A 19,284-nucleotide genomic window follows, 5' to 3' on the forward strand; every position below is an offset into this window, starting at 1 on the left:
AGAACATAGACCTTAAGGAAGCCTATGTCCATAATGATGCAGACATGTGAGCATCACTAGGGGAATTCCCGCTCAACGCTGGGGAACAGTCAATATCCCTGTGAATCTATGAACGATACCAGTGATGGAGAAAGGTACCTGCAGGGAAGTCCCTTTCCTTCAGCATTCTCAATGTAGGAGTGGGATTACTCTGATGCTTGAGAGATAGGCCATGCAGAAAGAAGATTCTTTCCTTCATTGAAACCGTGCATTAAGCTAAAGTAGCATCATTCTTGCCTTTCTTTTCAAATGTTCAGACCTGGAACACGGAACTATCAAACGATGCCGTCTCGTGGTCCAAGCAATGCAATGCAGAGTCCTACGGGCCAGATGTGCACCACAGAGCCGGCGCTACTGGGGGGAACATGTGGGTTGGGCCTCCCAGTTCCAACATCTCAGCTGTGAAGACATGGAATGAGGAGTCCGCACACTACACGTATGCTACGAATGAATGCTCCGGGGACTGCTCCCATTACACCCAGGTACTAAAGAAATGGGTAAAGAATGGAATATTGTATTTTGAGAAATATTCTTGTCAATGGAAAATAGCTTTTATAGTTATTTTATAATCTATGAAGATGTTTCCAGATCATTTTAAGATGTTGGAATTCTAGCCATGAGTAATATGTATATATAACTATGATTTTTAATAAATGCACTTGTAGGGTCAGCATTCAAGGTAAGTAGGGCGGGTTGAACATCTGCAAGACTGAAATGGGTGCATAATGTCGCACTGATAGGTGCCCTGCCTACATCTGCTGAGTAGCAGAGCACAATGCAATGCTAGTGCCCACATTCCTTTCTACTGCTTCTCTGAACGCCATGCGCCTAGTTTATGCCATATGCTAGACATGGACACAAATGCCCTCCCACTGTCTGCCAGGAAATCCAAGTGTAACACCACACGCGTAACGCATACAAACCCTGGAGTAGCTTATGCAAAGGATTTTGGGCCATGATATTACTCTGATGGCAATGCTACTGAAACAATGCACCTGCTCAGAGCGGATAAAAATCACAAGAGTAAAATAGGCCATGAACACAGCAGGCAACAATCATCCCAGAAATGAGTCCAACCCTCACAACAGGCTACACATGCAAGGGGCCACCAATCCGGGCGTGGGGACTGCATACAAAACACGTAAAACAGCAGGCTGACTTTTAAAGGCACCATGGAGCGAAAAGTACCATTGCTGCTACAAAGATGTCAGCCAAGGCAAATGATCACCCTTGCCCAGGTGGGCCATCAGGACCCCGCAGCCCAGCCTCAGCCGAGGGAACCCATCAGCCTGCAGTCCAGCATCCAGGCCAGGACAGGAGGAGGAGGAGGAGGAGGAGTGTGCAGCAGAGCCGAAAGCCCTATTCACAGGGGGTGTTTAGACTCCGGAATTCTCATGATGGCCCCACAGAGCAGCAGGCCGACACTGCCTACCTGCTGGACTTGCCTAGCATCTTTGGTCTCAGGGCAGAATTCGAGCACTACATACAACCAGACAGGGTCACAGTCGGCTCCATTTCAACCCCCCTTTGAAACTCCTCCTAGTGCTTAATGATCCTGACCCAGAGCAGCCCGCGTGCATTACACCGGACATGGCTGCGGGTTATGTGCAAGACAGCACACCACCATACCGTGCATTAACACACACTCGGCTCTGCAGGCCACCTGCAAGGGATGGCTACATACTTGAATCCAGCATACAAGCACCTGGGTATCGCCGTCAATATAGTAATCCCCCTACCATTACCATTGACTGCACCTAGTGACGCATGCACACTAGCAGCACAGGGGGTAAGTGAAGTTCCGGTGTCCATTCACTGGCTGCACTGTTCTGCCACCACCATGCCATACCCTATAGTGGATTCCATGTGTGCAAATGTCCCACAGATGCTCACTGTACACCCAAAAGGGACACATCTGAGCTGAATCACATGCACAACCCTCGCTCGGCAACTCAGCAAGCCACACCTGTCCATGGCCATGTCACTCAAAATGGGCCATCAGTCACTTGTCTGCCACTGATGTGGGAATGAAGCCCTACCACGCGCCATGCCATTGAAAGCAATAGATTGTAATTGTCCATTGTTCTTCCTAGCTGATGCAGGATACCCCATCAGCCCCGGCTGAAGACACCACCGCTACAACAAAGTTCACACCTGCACCATCATTGAAAGGACCTTTGCTGTATTGAATAACTACTTCCTCTGCCTGCAACGATCTGGCGGTGCATCCATGTACCGCCCAGTAAAGGTGTGCTACATCATCGCCATCTGCTGCATTTTGCTCAATGTGGACATTGTAGATGATGATGAAGATTATGGTACCCACAGACAGCCACAAGGACATGGGCAGCAGCAGGACAACATCGCTGGGCTCATGCTAATGTTGGCACATACCTGTCTCCCACCACCCCAACCCTTCAGACAAAGCCCCACTCAAAGACCTGTTGCACAGCATTTCCAAGCAACACCATTTAATGGACATTCACTAAAACGAGGCATCATGTGTCACGCAGGAACAGAAAGCATAAAACGAAGTCCAAGGCACTTCTCAAAAGAGTCTAAACTCCAGAAAAATAGTGACAAGAAAACTCCAGGGATAAGGCGTGCAGTTCAGGTCCAGTGACCACAATGCAACCAGGGGAAAAACTAAAGAGGGCCATCAACAGCAACTCCAATAGAGTTCCAATTTGAAAGGGGAAAGTAGAGAGGGCAGCAATGATGGGCAGGGGTCACTTACCTGGCGTGGCTGCTTTGCCTGCAGGGCCTGTCTGGTAGGAGTAGGTGGCTGGAGAACCTGCCCACGGCGCAGGTGCCAAGTAGGGTTAAGAAGTGATGGAATCCCTTCCCACATACTCGCCCATCTGGGTTAGGAAGTGCTCCTGGTGGGCAGGTTGTCCATGATGGCAGTATGGCACCGAGTAGGCTGCAGGCTCACCTGCAGCATCCGGCTGCAGAGGGGAACCATGCAGGTTCAGATAGTGCACTGCCACCAAGCGGCTTTGCTGTGCCTGGGTTCCAGCTATCGTGCCAATTGGGCATTCCTCCCTGTCCAGCGAACGCACCTGCTTTGAGAATACAGAGAATCCTCACTTGCCTGAGCACACGCATCAGCAGCAGTGACAAAGACCTGCTCTTGAACCAGCTGAATGTCCTCCATTGCCTCTCCTAGCTGTCTGTGCTTCCACCAGCAGATCATCCCTCAGCCGGTTGTCAGCCACCAATTCATGGTGTTCATCCTCTAGGGACTGTCGGACATCCTCCAACATTGGGCAAAGTGACAGACCGGCCTTCAGCAATTCCTTCCCAATAGCCTCTACCCATGCCAGGGCTGCCTCCCTGGCTGTAAGTTTCTCTATGATGTCTCCCAAGAGACAGGTAGCCACGGCAGGTGCCATGGGATCAGGATGTGGGACGGAGATTCTGACTGCATGGACTACAGTTGGCAGATGACCAGAAGTCCCTAAAAGATGTACAGCACTCTGCCTACCTGACGTTGGAAGAGATGGTGCCAAAGGAGAGGCGGCGATGTCCTCCTCCTGCGCCACCAGCTGTCCACATTCCTCAGTAGCGGGATGTCACATGGGACTACAGTGACATTGTCCATGGTAACATTGATGACCGTGTCCTGGACACAGTGGACATGCGTGAGTGCTGTAGGACTGGTGGAGGGCCTGGGCCCCATGGTGTCAGGTGGAGCTTCACTCTCCTCATTCTCATGTTGGCCAGGTTGACTTGCCCACTCTATTGTGTCATCCTCTTCCACATCCTCATCGTCATCTCCTATGAATGAGAAGGCAATGTCAGTGTTGCAGACACAGGTCACAATATAGGCACCATACACACATACAGCAGATGTGCTGCCTACACAGTGAGGAGTGCAGACAGGTTGCACATAAGGTTATGGATTGTATTCCTCTATCTGCAGAAGGTCTCAAACAGCTGTCCATGTTCTGGCCATTCCATGCAATTCCATATGCCTATGGTTGAGGGATGGCGAGATTTGGGTGGTGTGCTAATTCCCTATTTCACATCAACGTACTCTGAAGTGCATTATGGGTATGTGGTCTCCGATTCCTATTTCCTTTTGTCTTTTCTCTCATGTGCATATGCTGGCAAATGATGGCCGCCAAACCCGTTTCCTCCCTCCCCACGTTGAGCCACCCACCCTCCTCAGCTCTGAGTCATCAAGCAGTCTCTTCATTGGTTTATGGACGTGGTGTTAAGTGGGTGCAGGGGGCATTTACCACAAACCGTTTGTGGGGAAGTGTGATGTACAGCTATGTGTATCTCACCTCTGGTGTGTAGCATTGCGGACTGTGGGGTACATTTAAAACGACTGTGCTTTTATTTCCCTGGCGCATGTGTGGCGAGGATTGAACACTGCCACCCAAAGAATGGCTCTGCATTTGCTTTACTTTTAAGTTGAATCATAAGGAGAAGACTTGCATGCAGAACGGCACCGCATTTGCTGTTCTGTCCTCTGAATACTAAAGCTGCACACAGCATTCAAGACGGCTTTTCAATTATCCTTTATTTCATTTAAAACACCACCAAAGTTGTGTGCTTCATTGAAACGCACCCCTGCGTGCTTTATTTCATCTGATTGCCAAAAAGTTAGGCAATACCTCTCAAGAATGGCATTGTCTACTAAGAAATCACATGAGGGGCAGAGAGTTCTGCTTTTCACTCAACACAGGTTTTGTTTCCTTTTGCTGTGAACCATCGCGCTCAAATTGCAGTAAATGAAAGAAATAACGTGACATTGCTTTTTTCCATGTCAATATCAAAGAAATCCTGTGCAGTTCCTTTTGTGTCCATGAACCAACAGTATATGCAAAACCCCCAGAAGATTAATTGAAAGACAATCCTGTAGTTACAAAAACCGCATTTGTAAACTTGAAATGAAAGGAAAGGAACACACGTGTGAATCTGCCCTTTTGAAAATAAGAACAATGTTGTTTCAAAGTCAAATGTTAAATGACAGCTTTTGCTCGCACAGAAATATTATTGAATATATGGGTGGGGGTTTGGCGACATAATGTACATTATATTTGTCCCCACAAGACTTGGTTTCCTTGGAAAAGACTCAGAAACCAGTAAAACATTTTTTTGTCCCAGGCACGAGATTCAAGGGCCAAGCCCTTCCTCCCACTGCAAAGTTGCATCCATAAGTGAACCGGCCCACAAGGACACAGGAAAAGACCAAACGTGTGAGGATTCACAGCCCTGCTAGACTAGCAGGCAGCCTTGCAAGAATGAACAAAGGAAGCCAGTAGGGCTGGTGCATGACCGAGAGGTGCGATTTCCTCCAGCATCCACTCTGAAGGGGGAACTGTCAAAACTTCAAAGGGCATCATAAAAGTCCTTTGTTGTAAGACGAGCCTGGCAGAGACAGTTTGCTGTGGGGGTTTGCAACACCGCCCACACATGTGACAAATCCACCCCATTGACCCTAAAGGACATCTGTATTGTAAGACATTTTTCCCAGCACCCTGAATAAGTAGTAATTTGGTATTATGCCAGTTTTTCATGTGATTTTTAGGCAAACGGAAAGAGACCACATGCATGTTTCTAGCACTTGGTGAACTGAAATGGCCATGAAAGACGCATTTTGTGGTGAATCATAAATGAGACAAATCTGAAACTAAGTGGGAAATTGCAAGATATCATTGGGAATATGTGTAGCCATTGGCAGAATATTAAACATTATGCATTTCATAAAAATGATGCAAATGTGCTAAAGGGCGATGCAACCTCGCACAGAGTCGGCGATCGGATTGTCCAATTCCCTGTGAGCTATTAAATCTGCATATCTACTTCTTATGGCGGTGGCTGGTATAAATTTGAAGTTCTGATCGATAACTCATTTTTGGTCAAAAGTAGCTTTGAGAGACAAAGAAAGGTCATAAATGCAAACACACAAATGATGTCATTTCTCCTGAACCAATCGGCCAAGGGGAAGGAGGGAGGGCTGCCCTATCCCTGGAGAGGTGTAATTCCAGAGTACTCCCCGTAGCCCCCCCCACCCCGATTGTAAACTGATGATGTCATTTTGGCTATATAAGGGGGAGACAGATAAACACAAGGGACTTCAAGATCCAGGAAAGCAGAGATACATCCATCCAGATCCAGGCACACACAAGAATCCAGGGAGAAATTAGAGGAGGCAGCTGATCCCATTCAAGAGAGCCCAGTGACAAGATCCCTTGCCTAGCTGTCCAGGATCCCATCCAGCTGTCCACAGTGACCAGACCTTGCCTAGCTGTCCAGCATCCCATCCAGGAAACCCCAGTGACCAGATCCCTTGGTCTAGCTGTCCAGAGACCTTGCTAGCTGTCCAGAATCCCGAACTCAAGCTTACATTGTAAGTGTCACATCACCCTGTCCCCAAATTGCATATCCTGCTCTTTTGACCCTTACGCCCCATTGAAATCCCGTTCAGTCCCACATTGCCAATATAATCTGTCCACCTTTCCATAGACAAATCTGTATTAGCATGTGTATGTTAGTGTATGCAGAGTTGGTGCTGAGTCTCGGAGAGTCGAGGAGACACAGCGCTGCCTGTTTGCTTTTTTTTGCTATTGCAACTTGGAGTGTTTTTTTCATTGCTTTCAGAGAGGAGGAGCAAGGACTCAAATACACCCGATCTCTGCGGAGAGGAGTGGAGTCAGTGCTGAGTCTCGGAGAGTCGAGGCGACACAGTGCTGCCCGTTTTCTTTTTTTGCTATTGCAACTTGGAGTGTTTTTTTCATTGCTTTCAGAGTGGAGGATCAAGGACTCAAATACACCCGAGTCGGTGCTGAGTTTCGGAGAGTCTCAGGGAGACGACGTGAGACCTTGACCACTACCACTCTTCGATCAGCGTCTGAATTTTTCCAGAACCCCCCTCGGATCGACACAATAAGCTGTTTGCGTCCTCCAGCCCTTACTGTATTTTGATCATAATCTTTGCTCCCTCCCTCCTGCTCTCCTCTCTTCTCCTTTTTGTGCCTCCGCTATTTGCTCCCAACCTACCTGCGCACACGCTTCCCCGGCTTCCTTTGCCACTTCACAATGACCTCTAACGGTACCCGCACTGGTCCTCTCACGAGAAAACGTGAAAAACGTTCTTTTTTTTTTATTTATTGAAAAACTACAGTTTCTTTTATACAAAACAGGAAAAAAAAAACTTTTGTTTCAAAAAGAAGAAAACTCAATAGCTCCATTGCTACAAACTTCAATCAGCTTAATAGAATCATAGTGTTTCATTCCACGCAACCATCCGACATCATAAATGATGCATACTTAGACCTAAACTGACCCACCCAAATCTCCACATATTAATTAGATACACACTATTCAGCAACATTAATCGTTCAAGGAACATCGTTGAGAGCAGCCATTAAAGGGGAAATTTCAGCAACACATTCAAAAAGTTGACAATAGCACAGACGTGTTTCACATTATTGCCAGAAGAGATCAAGCGCCACCACGCCTCCATGTCGTCATCAAAAGGTGCGAATTGGCCAAGGTAAAAGGATCGCAAGTCATTAATGGCATGACAGTCCTTGATTAAATGTTTCAAAGATTCTACACTGACAGAGCAGAAGCGGCAATGATTGTCAGTTATGTCAGTTTGCGACGCCATAAAATTTCCTTAGATTTTAATATATTAAGGTGAAATCTCAAAAATTGCTCGCGATAATGGCTGGTGTAACACCGGGTCAGATAAGAAGCCTGAGCATTTAGTTTTTTTTTATCATAGCCAAGCGAACTTATTAAATCCATCTGGTTTCGCTTTTCTACATTGACTATCCATGCCCAGGCCTCAAATTTTCTTTTTGCGTGTTGGGGCCGAAAGGTTAAATCAAAACTACATATTTCTGCAGCTTCGACCCAGGCTTGTACTTTTAACCGCCATTGAGCCAATAGGCCAGGGTTAGGTACATCTTGTATATGATTGAAAATATGATAGGGTGAAGCTTTACTCGTACAGGACATCTTGCGCATAAGAGAGATAGATTTCCAAATAACATGATAGTTCATAACGAATGACAGTAATTGAAAGACAGCGTGGAAGGTTAAGTGCCCGTTTCCAAAAGCGGCCTTCTAGTTGGTCCCAAGTTGACTCCTTTATGTTCCAACTTGCTTCGGCGCCAAACGTTAGAATGGGCACTACCTTTTGCAAGTAAAATATCAACATTGGTTTAAGTGAACATTTCACAACATTTTTATTCAGTTTTACTGCTTGAAGGGCTAATCTTGAGGTTTTCAGTTTTAAGTCTTGGATCCACTGAAATTCACATTTGGAGCTAATGAACTCCACACCTAGATATCGGATGGAATTTACTGTAGAAAGGTGATGACCACCGACAGCCCAAGTAAAGGCTTTATCTTTTCTGCTCTTAACAGGGCCAATCGAAACTATTTTGTTTTTTTCTGTGTTGATAGATAGATCGTTAAGTACAAGATAGTCATTAAGGCAGAGAAGTAGATGTTGGAGACCAATCTGTGTTTTATCAATCAAGACAAGTTCATCCGCATAGGCAATGTACCTTACATGTACTTGATTTATCTTAGGTGGAAAACAGTGAACCTGTGCAAGATAAAGTGGTAAGTCTGCCAGAAATAATTTGAAAAGATCAGCGGCCAAGGGGCACCCCAGCTTAACACCACGAGTAGTTGGAATGCATTTTGATAAGTCGCCATGTTTATTAAGGCGTACTTGAATAGAAGTATTTGAGTGGAGCGCTATAATAGGATTAAGAATAGCGGCTGGACAGTTCCACTTGGATAATTTCGACCTGAGGCGGTTGCGATTTATTCCATCAAACGCTTGTTTCATGTCAATGAAAGCTAGATGTAATTTCGAGTTTGATTTTAGAGTATCCAACTTCAACAACGTGAGTAGGGCAAGATTAGCGTCCACACCTACGCCTTTAGAAAAGCCAGTTTGACGCTCGTCCTGAATGCCAGAAAAACTTTCCCTGCTGCGCGAAATGCCAAAAGGAGCTACCGCAACGACCCTTGTAAAAATCTCTTTGCTCACTCCGATTCACAACCCCTTGGCGCAAAAACAACAGAGCAATAAGTGTGACAACCAAGTCACTGATTTTCCAAACTGCTCAATTCCGGGTGTGTCTGAGAACAGCAATCCAGGAAGACATACACCCAATAACTGTAACAAATATGCCATAGAATCAACATCTTTCATAAAATAAACCACAGCTACTGTTCATTGCAAAGCACCCCTACTAAGAATCATCCAGAGGAAGCTTCCAATTGTTCGAATACCCTGTTGAAGACGTGCAAACAGGCGAATTTAAATGCACCCATGGAGAATCAGCCGCAGCCCTCTACAGAAGCTACCCGAAATTACGATGAGATGACCTGCTCGCAACATATTGAATGGAAGAATAACGTCAATCAACAAAGAACACCTGAGAATGCACTCAAAAAAGAGAATGAAGCTCTGAGTACAAAGACATTTACCAACACTAATGACTCCATAACTGAACCCATGACGGCAGAGAAAAAAAAGCACTACGAGCAAAACAATTCTGGCATAATAACAATCATAAGCCCCAAATGGAAAGCATTAACAATAGATCCAACCGGACAAACCGGGAGAATCATCGCATAGCCAGGCTCTCTGATATGATATGGTATTTGTAACGCGCCTATACACAAGTGTTTCAAGGCGCAACGAGGCAGGGAGGGTGAACAAAGGGAAGACAGACAATGATCCTACTAGGCCAGGTGTCATTCAGATCGCGCAAGTGCATGGGTAGAGGGGAAGGGAAAAGTGCAAGGGGAAAGGGAGAGGGGAAAGTGCATTAAAGGGGTAGTAGAGTAACACGATAAATAATAAGGGCCAGCTGGTGGCAAGTGCAAGGTAAGTGCAGACAAGTGCTTCGAAGGGGGGCTGTAGGGATACAGAGACAGTCCCCCAGAGACTGCCAGGGAGGCAGTGCAAGGGGAGAGTGGCTGAGCCAAGGACTGAGATCGGTGAGAGTGGCCCAGTTGCAGATTCAGTGCAATTTCAGTCAGGAATTTAGCAGGGGAGAGGAGGAGAGAAAGCAGAAGCAAAGAGGAAGGTTTTGAGGTGCTTCCGGAACCGGAGATGGTTCTCCTCAAGTTTCAGGGAGGCAGGAAGGCTGTTCCAGTGGGAGGCCCCTGCCGCGGAGAGAGATCTACCCCCAACTCGTTGCTTGGAGAAGCGGCTGACCCTGAGGGAGTTGGAGGCGGATGAGCGAAGAGCTTGAGAAGGAAGATATTTAGGAAGAGAGAGTTGAAGGTATTTTGGCCCCATGCCCCAGAAGGCCTTGTGTACAATGCAGAGGGTTTTGAACTTAATCCTCGCAGCCACTGGGAGCCAGTGTAGAGATTTCAGTCCTGGAGAGATACGGTCCCTGGGCTTGAGGCCAAGGACAAGTCTCACAGTCCTGTTCTGGATGAGTTGCAGAGGGCGGAGAGTAGAGGCAGCTTAGAGAGAACCAGGGCTCTGGAGACAGTGAGCTTTTGGGGGAAGGAGAGGAAAGGAAGAATACCCCTGAGGAGGTGCAGCTGGTAGTGTGACTTCTTAGAGACGTCAGATTTGTGAGGAGAGAAGGAGAGTGTGGATTCGAAGATGACCCTGAGGTTTTTTGCCTTGCAGGTAGGAGCAGGAGCAGGAAGAGGGCCAAGAGAGTCCGGCCAGAGAGCTGGGAAGGAGGGAGTGGGTGTGTCGATGAGTAGAATCTCAGTCTTGCTGGCATTAAGGCAGAGGTCATTGGCGGCACACCATTCCTGGATAGCAGACAGACAGTCAGAGATGAGGGAACGAGAGGAGGAGGCTGAGGGTAGCCTGAAAATGAGCTGCGTATCATCCGCATAGCACTGAAAGTTGTGGCAGAGAGAGGCGATGCGATGGGCAAGGAGTGCCAGATACCGGTTGAACAGCCAGGGAGAGAGGTTAGATCCCTGGGGGACACCACAGGTAGAGAAAAAGATGTCAGAGAGGAAGGACCCAAGTTCGACCTGGGAGGGTCGATTGGAGAGGAAAGAGGTCAGCCACGCCAGGGCCTGACCAGTGATACTCAGGTTCTCCAGCATGGGGTCTGGCATGGATTCACATGCTCATGAATATTCCCCGTCGTCAGGCTGGGAATGCTCGGTAAAGAAAAAAAACCAGTATCAGTTTCGTTTCTGATCTGTCTTTCGTAGTAATAACCAATCACTGGTCTCTGCGTCATACTGACCACAGCCAATGACTGCCCTCTACCTAAGCACCGCCTCTGGCAGCCATCTTCAGATTTTTACCGCACGTTCATGTGTTGGGATCCTCGTGCTATTGCTCTCGAGCGTTAGTGCTATTTTTTCACATTTTTTCTCAAAAAACTTTGTTTTTTCGGTCAAAAGAGCCTCAAGCTCCACCGACTATCCATCCGATCTACGGGGACCCGTGTCGGATTCGTCTGCGCCCCTCAAGGGTGAAGATCTCGTCGAGCTACGCTTTTGGAGGACTCCAGAAGTTTCTCAGGCCCGGACATGGCCCAGGAGAAGGGAAGCTCGACGCCCGGAAAGCTGTTCAGGATCTGCCCTGGATGCCAGCTGCAGAACGTCTTTAAGGAGGACGAACACTCCTTTTGTCTCTACTGCTTACATGCGGACAAGACGCACGTGGAGAAGGACTGTGCGTTTTGCGGCAATATGTCGGAGCGGACCATGAAGGACCGCCATCAACGTCTCGCCAACTGGCTGGAAGGGAAGAGCCCGTCAGGCGAGAAGAAGAGGAAGAAATCCGAGCGGTCTTCTAAGACCTTTGAGGACGCCCCGGCGACGGGGGTCCAACACAAGGCCAAGCACCGCGAGTCCGCTGGCACCGGGAGCGCCGAACGGCCGGGCTCTACGGGCGCCAGGCAGGGCGCACCCTCCCCGGCACCTTCAGCCACGAGCCAACGCTCTGGGTCGGGTAAGAGGAAGGGCGAGCACCCGGCGAAGCTCCTGGAGAGGCCCCGGTCGAGCTCGAAGGCCCCATCGGAGAGGGAGCGAGGCAGTGTCCCCCCCCTCAAGGATAAGGCGGTGAGCGCACCTAAGGTGGTGAAGGCCTTAATCCATCCGGCCAAGCCCTCTATCGATACTGTCGCGGCGGCCCTGGCTCAGCCTGTGGAGGCTACACCAGTGGTGGCGACCTCGGGGCTCAGAGTCTCCCTGCCACCTCGGAGGGAGTCCTCTTTTGTGCCCATCGATAGGACTCCCGTGAAACCCCCGGCGGGGAAGAAAAAGGGGGGGCAGGGCGTCGTCGTAGATTCGGCCTCAAACTCAGAGGAAGAGCTGATTGAGGTCTTAAGCCACGGCCTTGGCGTGGAAGAAGACCGGCCCGTCGGGATGGATCCCGACGCAGGTGACGACGACATCGTCGAGGGTGCCGACGGGGCTCCTGATCGCCCGTCGGATTCCCCTCTGCCAGTGCCGCAAGACAACTCGGCGGCCATTTTGTTGGCTATACAGTCCTTATGTTCAGAGATCAGGACGAGACTACCGTTGCCGACGGAGGAACCTCTCCCGTCGGGGGATCCTGAACCGGGACCTTCGGGTGCTCCCCGTCCCAAGAAAAGAAGGATTCACCCTCCACCTCCTTTTCAGCCGTCGCGCCCCGTCCAGACCTCCTCCCCGTCCACCCGAGGGGATGATACGGGGACTGACACGGCAGCGACGGGTACGGACCACGAGGTATACGACGAGGATCTACCGTCGTCACCTCCCACCAGGGTTTCTCCGCCCGACGAGATTGGATCGTTCCACTCCATGATCGCCAGGGCATCCGAGCTTTTCCAACTCTGCCCTGAGGAGAAGAAAAAGGAAGGATTCCTTTATCAACGGCACGAGGCCAAGAGGAAGACGGTCCTCGCGGTGCCTCTACTGGACGACATTTGGGATCAGGGCCTCGCCCTCCTCAAGAACCCTTCCACGACGCCAGCTAGAAGAGACGGTACGAGAAGAAGTACCGGGTCCCGGACGCGGCCCCCCTGTGCCTCCGGGCGCAGCCTACCCCGGACTCCGTCGTCTCCGCGGCGGCCAGGAAGAAAGCGGGGGGGGGTGCAGCCTCCACATCGACTTCCCCACCGGACGGCGAGGGAAAGAAATTGGACGCTATGGGACGCAGGGCAGCGACGACGATTAAAGCGGCCAACGCCTTGGCTATCGTGGCCCGCTACGACAGGGAGTTATGGTACAAACTGGCTCCCCTGCTGGACTTCCTACCGGACGACAAGAGGGCGGATGCCCTGGAGATCCTGCAGGAAGGCGAGGTCACTATTGCGACGGACATCGCCGACACTGGGTTTCGCCAGTTGGGCAACGGCGTGTGCCTTAGGCGGCATGGATGGCTCAAGGCTACGGACTTCCATCAAGACGTACAGACCAGAGTCCTGGACATGCCGTTCGATGGGAACAACCTGTTTGGGAAAACAGTGGACGATTCCCTTCAGGCCATTAAAGCGGACACTGAGACGGCCCGGGCCCTTGGGGTTCTGCAGCAACGACGGACGCCCTTTCGGAGCAGCGGAGGCAAGGGCGCCTCCAAAGGTTCCGGCGGCGGATTCTCCACCTACCGTCAAGCGGCCCGCTCGTCGTCTCAGGAGGCCTACAGAGGACGAGGCAAGTCTGGCGGACCCCGCCATCGTCGCCAAGGAGGTCAAGGCAGCAAAGCCTCGTCGAAACAGGATTGAACCGGCCGTGGGGTCGGGCCCCCACTGAAGCACCCCGGTGGGAGGCCGGCTGGCGAGCTTCGTCAGCGTGTGGGAGTCCATCTCCACCGACCGTTGGGTGCTGGACGCCTTAGCCCGGGGCCACGCGCTCGAGTTTCAAAGAAGGTGCCTGCGCGTCCCCCCCGTGGCCAGGAAAGAGCTTCACATCCCTCAGCTTCTCCTGGAGGTAAAAGCGATGCTCAGGAAGGGCGTCATCGAACTCGTCCCAAAGAGGCTTCGGGGCTCCGGAGTTTACTCGAGATACTTCCTCGTGAAGAAGAAGACGGGAGGATGGCGCCCCATCCTAGACCTGCGACGTCTGAACAAGTTCATCAAGGCGCAGAAGTTCCGGATGGTCACCCTCCAGCACGTCCTGGGGCAGCTGGAGGAAGGAGACTTCCTGTCGTCGTTGGATTTGGAGGATGCCTACTTCCACATTCCCATCCTAAAGGGGCATCGAAAATTCCTCAGGTTTGTGGTCCAAGGGCGTCACTACCAGTTCAAAGCCCTCCCCTTCGGACTACGGTCGGCACCCAGGTTATTCACCAAGTGCCTTGCACTGGTGGCGGCGCAGCTGCGCCGCGAGGGGATCCATGTCTACCCCTACCTGGACGACTGGCTCATCCGAGCCAAGACGAGGGAACTCGCCGTGGAGCACACGGCAAGGACCGTCCAACTTCTCACGGACCTGGGATTCTCCGTGAACTACGCCAAGTCCCACCTGGTACCCGCGCAAAACGCACTGTTTCTGGGAGCGAAGCTCGACACAGTGTCCCTTCTGGCCTCCCCGTCGGAGGAAAGGACCAGGTCCATCCTGGGCAAGGTACAGCGGATGTTGGTTTCCGACGCGGCCAAGGTGAGGTCCATCAAGTCCCTCCTCGGAATGATGTCTTCTTGCATCTACCTCATTCCCATGTGCAGGCTCCGGATGCGCCCGTTGCAGGAGTTCCTGGACGCGCGCTGGATCCAAACGACGGGCGGCTTCGAGGAGAGGATCACACTCGACGAGAGTTTCCGCCGAGCGGTCCGGTGGTGGGGCACCCGCGCGCATCTGACGGCGGGCATGGACTTCCAGACCCCAGACCACCAGGAGACAGTGACCACGGATGCCTCCCTGGAAGGGTGGGGAGCGCACACCGCAAATCTGCACGCGAGAGGCCTCTGGCTCCCGACGGAGAAGTCCCTCCATATCAACGTCATGGAGCTCCGTGCAGTGTTCTGGGCCCTCAGGTCCTTCCTTCCGTCCCTCAAGGGCAAGGTGGTGAGGATCTTCACCGACAACACCACCACCATGTTTTACATCAGGAAACAGGGCGGAACCAGGTCCCCAGCACTGTCCAAGGAGGCGCAGGACCTGTGGCATTGGGCAGTCGCCCAAAGGATGTTTCTGGTGCCGTTTCATCTGGCAGGGATAAAAAACACCATCGCCGACTCACTCAGCAGGGAGCTGCGCTCGTGCCACGAGTGGGAACTACGGCAGGATCTAGTGGATCGCCTCTTCCGATGGTGGGGCACACCACCGATCGACCTGTTCGCGACGGCGACGAACTCCAAGTGCCGGAGGTTCGCCAGCAGGTTTCCCCAGGCGAGGAGCATGGGCAATGCTTTCTCGTTCCCCTGGGAGGGCCTGTTCCTCTACGCGTTCCCTCCTTTGCCACTGCTAATCCGGCTCGTCAACCAGCTCAAGAGGTCACGGTGCAGGATGATCCTCGTCGCACCTGCGTGGCCGAGGCAGATATGGTTCCCGGACCTTCTGGACTTGTCAGCGTCCCCGCCAATCAAGCTGCCGGTGGACGCGGATCTACTCTCCAGGGAAGGAGGCGCCATCCTCCACCACGACCCGAAATCGCTGAACTTGCAGGCCTGGCTCCTGCAGCGCTAGAGTTTGGAGGATACGACATACCGGCCGACTGCAGAGAGGTTCTTGCAAAGGCCAGGGCGTCCTCGACTCTTAAATGCTACGGACACAAATGGAAGAGGTTCTCTGTCTGGTGCCACGCACAGAAGATTAACCCTCTACGGATTACGGCTCCCCAAGTACTGCCGTACCTGCTGACGCTGGCCAAAGCTGGACTGGCACACGCGTCCATCAAGATTCATCTTGCTGCGATCTCCCGATACACCAGAACCACGGGCCGGACGTCCCTGTGGTCTCATCGTCTGGTGAAAGAGTTCATGAAGGGACTGTTCAGATCGTTCCCGCCGGTGAAGGCGCCGGCCCCGGCGTGGGAGCTCAACGTGGTGCTGACCAAGCTCATGGGACCTCCGTTCGAGCCTCTGCACTCGGCCCCGTTGAAGTTTCTGTCGTGGAAAACAGCGTTTCTTGTGGCCATCACCTGCGCACGACGGGTGGGAGAGATCCAGGCCCTTTCCTGCAAGGCCCCGTACTTGACTTTTCACGACACGAGGGTTGTGCTCAGGACGCACCCCTCCTTCATGCCCAAGGTACCGTCAGACTTCCATCTCAACGAACCCTTGGTGTTGCCTGTGTTCTTCCCGTCGCCTTCGTCGCCGGCTGAGAGGACTTTGCACTCGCTGGATGTGGCTAGAGCGCTGAAGTTCTACGTGGACCGCACAAAGTGTTTTCGGAAGACGTCACAACTCTTTGTGAACTTTGGACCTGTCAATCGGGGGAAGGCTCTCTCGAAGGCTTCCATTTCCAGGTGGCTCTCCGGCTGTATCATGTACTGTCATCGGTTGGCAAACCGACCGCTGCCTGGCCGTCCGAGAGCCCACTCCACCAGAGCGATCGCAGCTACCACGGCGTTCCTTTCTGGTGTGCCCCTGCTGGACATATGCAGGGCTGCTACGTGGAGGTCGACGCACACCTTCACGAAATTCTACTGCGTCGATCGGGATTCCAGGGGGGAGTCCAGGGTCGGCCAAGCAGTGCTGCGCAACCTGTTTGCCTGAGGTGAGCCTGGTGAGGAGGTAAGATGCTTAATGTTGAGTTTGATGTAATGCTTAATGTTGAGCCTTTGCCACCTCTCGTGGTTGTGCATGTGTGTACCGCTATGTATTCTTTATTCATGAGCATGTGAATCCATGCCAGACCCCATGCTGGAGAAGGAACAAGTTACTTACCTGTAACTGTTGTTCTCCAGCATGGGTCTGGCATGGATTCACATGCGAACCCTCCCGCCTACCCGTCTGCGGCTCTTCACTTGGTCATACTGCCACTTCACGTGCTTCCAAATCTGAAGATGGCTGCCAGAGGCGGTGCTTAGGTAGAGGGCAGTCATTGGCTGTGGTCAGTATGACGCAGAGACCAGTGATTGGTTATTACTACGAAAGACAGATCAGAAACGAAACTGATACTGTTTTTTTTTCTTTACCGAGGATTCCCAGCCTGACGACGGGGAATATTCATGAGCATGTGAATCCATGCCAGACCCATGCTGGAGAACAACAGTTACAGGTAAGTAACTTGTTCCTTATCACGGAGACGGTTGAGCAGGATGGCATGGTTGACAGTATCAAAGGCAGAAGAGAGATCAAGCAAAATGAGAAACACACAGAGTGTTAGAGTCAAGGTTGGAGAGCAAGTCTTCAGGATGTTCAGGAGAGCAGTTTCCGTGCTTCTGGCAGCTCTGAAGCCAGACTGATGGTCATGAAGACTACCAACAGATTCTGCATGGAGATTAAGCTGGGAGATGGCCAGTTTCTCCAGGAGCTTGCCCAGGAAGGGAGTGATGGTGATTGGGCGATAGTTAGCCGGGCAGGAGGCGTCGGAAGAGGGTTTCTTAAGAAGAGGGTGCACAAGGGAGTGCTTAAGGGGGGATAGGAAGACTCCAGAGGTGAAGGAGTGATTGCAGAAATCAGCCAGGGCAGGAGCCAGGGAGTCGATGTGGTCCTTGATAGTTTTGGAGGAACAGGGGTGAACCTGTTTTGACAAGACTTTCATAGATCAGACTTGTCTGGAAACCTCATCAGCAGAAAAAAGGGGAAAGGCAGAGAAGGAGGGAGGAGGGTGGCTGCAGAAGGGCCAGAGGAAGAGCAGGGAATAGAGGGAGGGAGGTGATAACAGGAGAGAGAGGACAGGATGTCCTGAGTTTTTGAAATGAAGTGAGAGGCCAGTGGCGTGCAGAGGGCCTGGGAGGGGACAGGCGAGGTAGAGACTGCAGCAGGGTTGGCCAGTTCCTTGCAGATTTTAAAGAGTTCAGCCGAATTGTTAGATGCCGCAGAGATGAGGGCCTGGATAAGGGCTCTCTTCTTGGTGAGAACGGAGAGCCGGTATTGCCTTTGGAGCAGGCGGCAGGCAGTTTGTCAGAGGATGAACATGAAGCACGCCATTTCCTTTCAGCCTCCCTGCACTTGCGTTTTAGGGTGACAAGATCCGAGTCATGCCAGGAGTTACATATGGCTTTGGGCTTAAGGCAGATTCTCAGGATAGGGGCAAGGATATCAAGAGTATCAGATATAGCAGAGTGGAGAGGGCTTTGTCAGGGTGGGAGTCAGCCGAAGGGGGGGGGGGTGAGAAGGTGGCGACGAAAGCCTCAGCTGATACGCGCTTCATGGGTCGGATGACCGAGAAGGAGGGTGGCAGTGATGAAGGTGGCTTTGCCTGAGGGGTAGGGAGGGTGAGGTTGGAGGAGAGGAGAAAGTGATCACTCCAGGAGAGAGGAGTGGAGAGAGGGACAGAGGGAGGAAGGTCTGAAGAGATCAGAACATCGAGAGTGTGCCCTGCAGAATGAGTCGGGCCAGAGGGGAGAATGGTGAGTGAGAGAGAGTCGCAGAGGTTGCGAAAGAGTTCAGAGGGGGGACAGGAGGCATCCAGGTGGATGTTGAAGTCTCCAAGAAGGAGGGGTTGAGTGGTTGAGGCCAGGAGTGAGGAGGAGAGGTCCGCCCACTCAGAGAGGAAGGAAGAAATCCAACCAGGTGGCCGATAGATAGTAGCCACAGTAAGGGAATGGCTTGGCGAGAGAGAGAGCCTGCAGACAAGGCATTCAAAAGAGGAGTAGGCCTGCATAGGAATGACAGAGGCAGGAATCCACTCAGGGAAGATAAGGGCTATGCCACCACCAGAGCGGTTGGGCCTCGGTGCAGAGAGGATGTTGTAGCCATCAGGTAGGAGTGCGTCAAAGCTGGTGACAGAGCTGGCCGTAAACCATGTCTCAGTGAGGCTGAGGACATCTAGGTCAAGTTCTTCAAGAAGGCGGCAGATGTCAGAGTAGTGTTTGACAGCGGAGCTGGAGTTAACAGTGGCAATGTGGAGAAGGTTGCCCCCCTTGAAAGACTTCCGGGGAGGGGTACAGATCAGAGGTACGCCCTGCGGAAGTGTAGAGAGTGCCCGAGAGGGGGCAGAGAGGGAGGTAGAAGGCAAGGTAGCCGAGGAAAGGGGGGAGGGGACAGCAGGAGAAGAAAGGAAGTTGATAAGGCGTGGAAAGCGTCTTTCAAAGAGATAAAGGTTGGCCTGAGGGCCTTGGACCAAGACGGTCCCATTAGAGTAGACATTAATGATGACCTTAGAGGATAGGAAGGAAGCCAGGAGGGCGTCCCAACGGGTGCCACCATTAATGGGAGAAGAGGAGAAAGG

The 19,284-nt window shown here is 51.6% G+C and overlaps 1 protein-coding gene across 1 annotated transcript in view; it reads left to right on the plus strand.

The window, feature by feature from the left end:
* The window catches only part of LOC138480665 (GLIPR1-like protein 1), a 599,613-nt gene that overhangs the window by 201,671 nt on the left and 378,658 nt on the right, over positions 1 to 19,284 (plus strand). The window contains exon 2 of the mRNA XM_069612338.1: positions 297 to 521. Coding sequence (XP_069468439.1) covers positions 297 to 521 — 225 coding nt within the window. The remainder of the gene's footprint in view (positions 1 to 296; positions 522 to 19,284) is intronic.

Source organism: Ambystoma mexicanum, chromosome 5p (genome assembly GCF_040938575.1).
Source record: "Ambystoma mexicanum isolate Mex_15411 chromosome 5p, UKY_AmexF1_1, whole genome shotgun sequence".
Classification (NCBI taxonomy): domain Eukaryota; kingdom Metazoa; phylum Chordata; class Amphibia; order Caudata; family Ambystomatidae; genus Ambystoma; species Ambystoma mexicanum.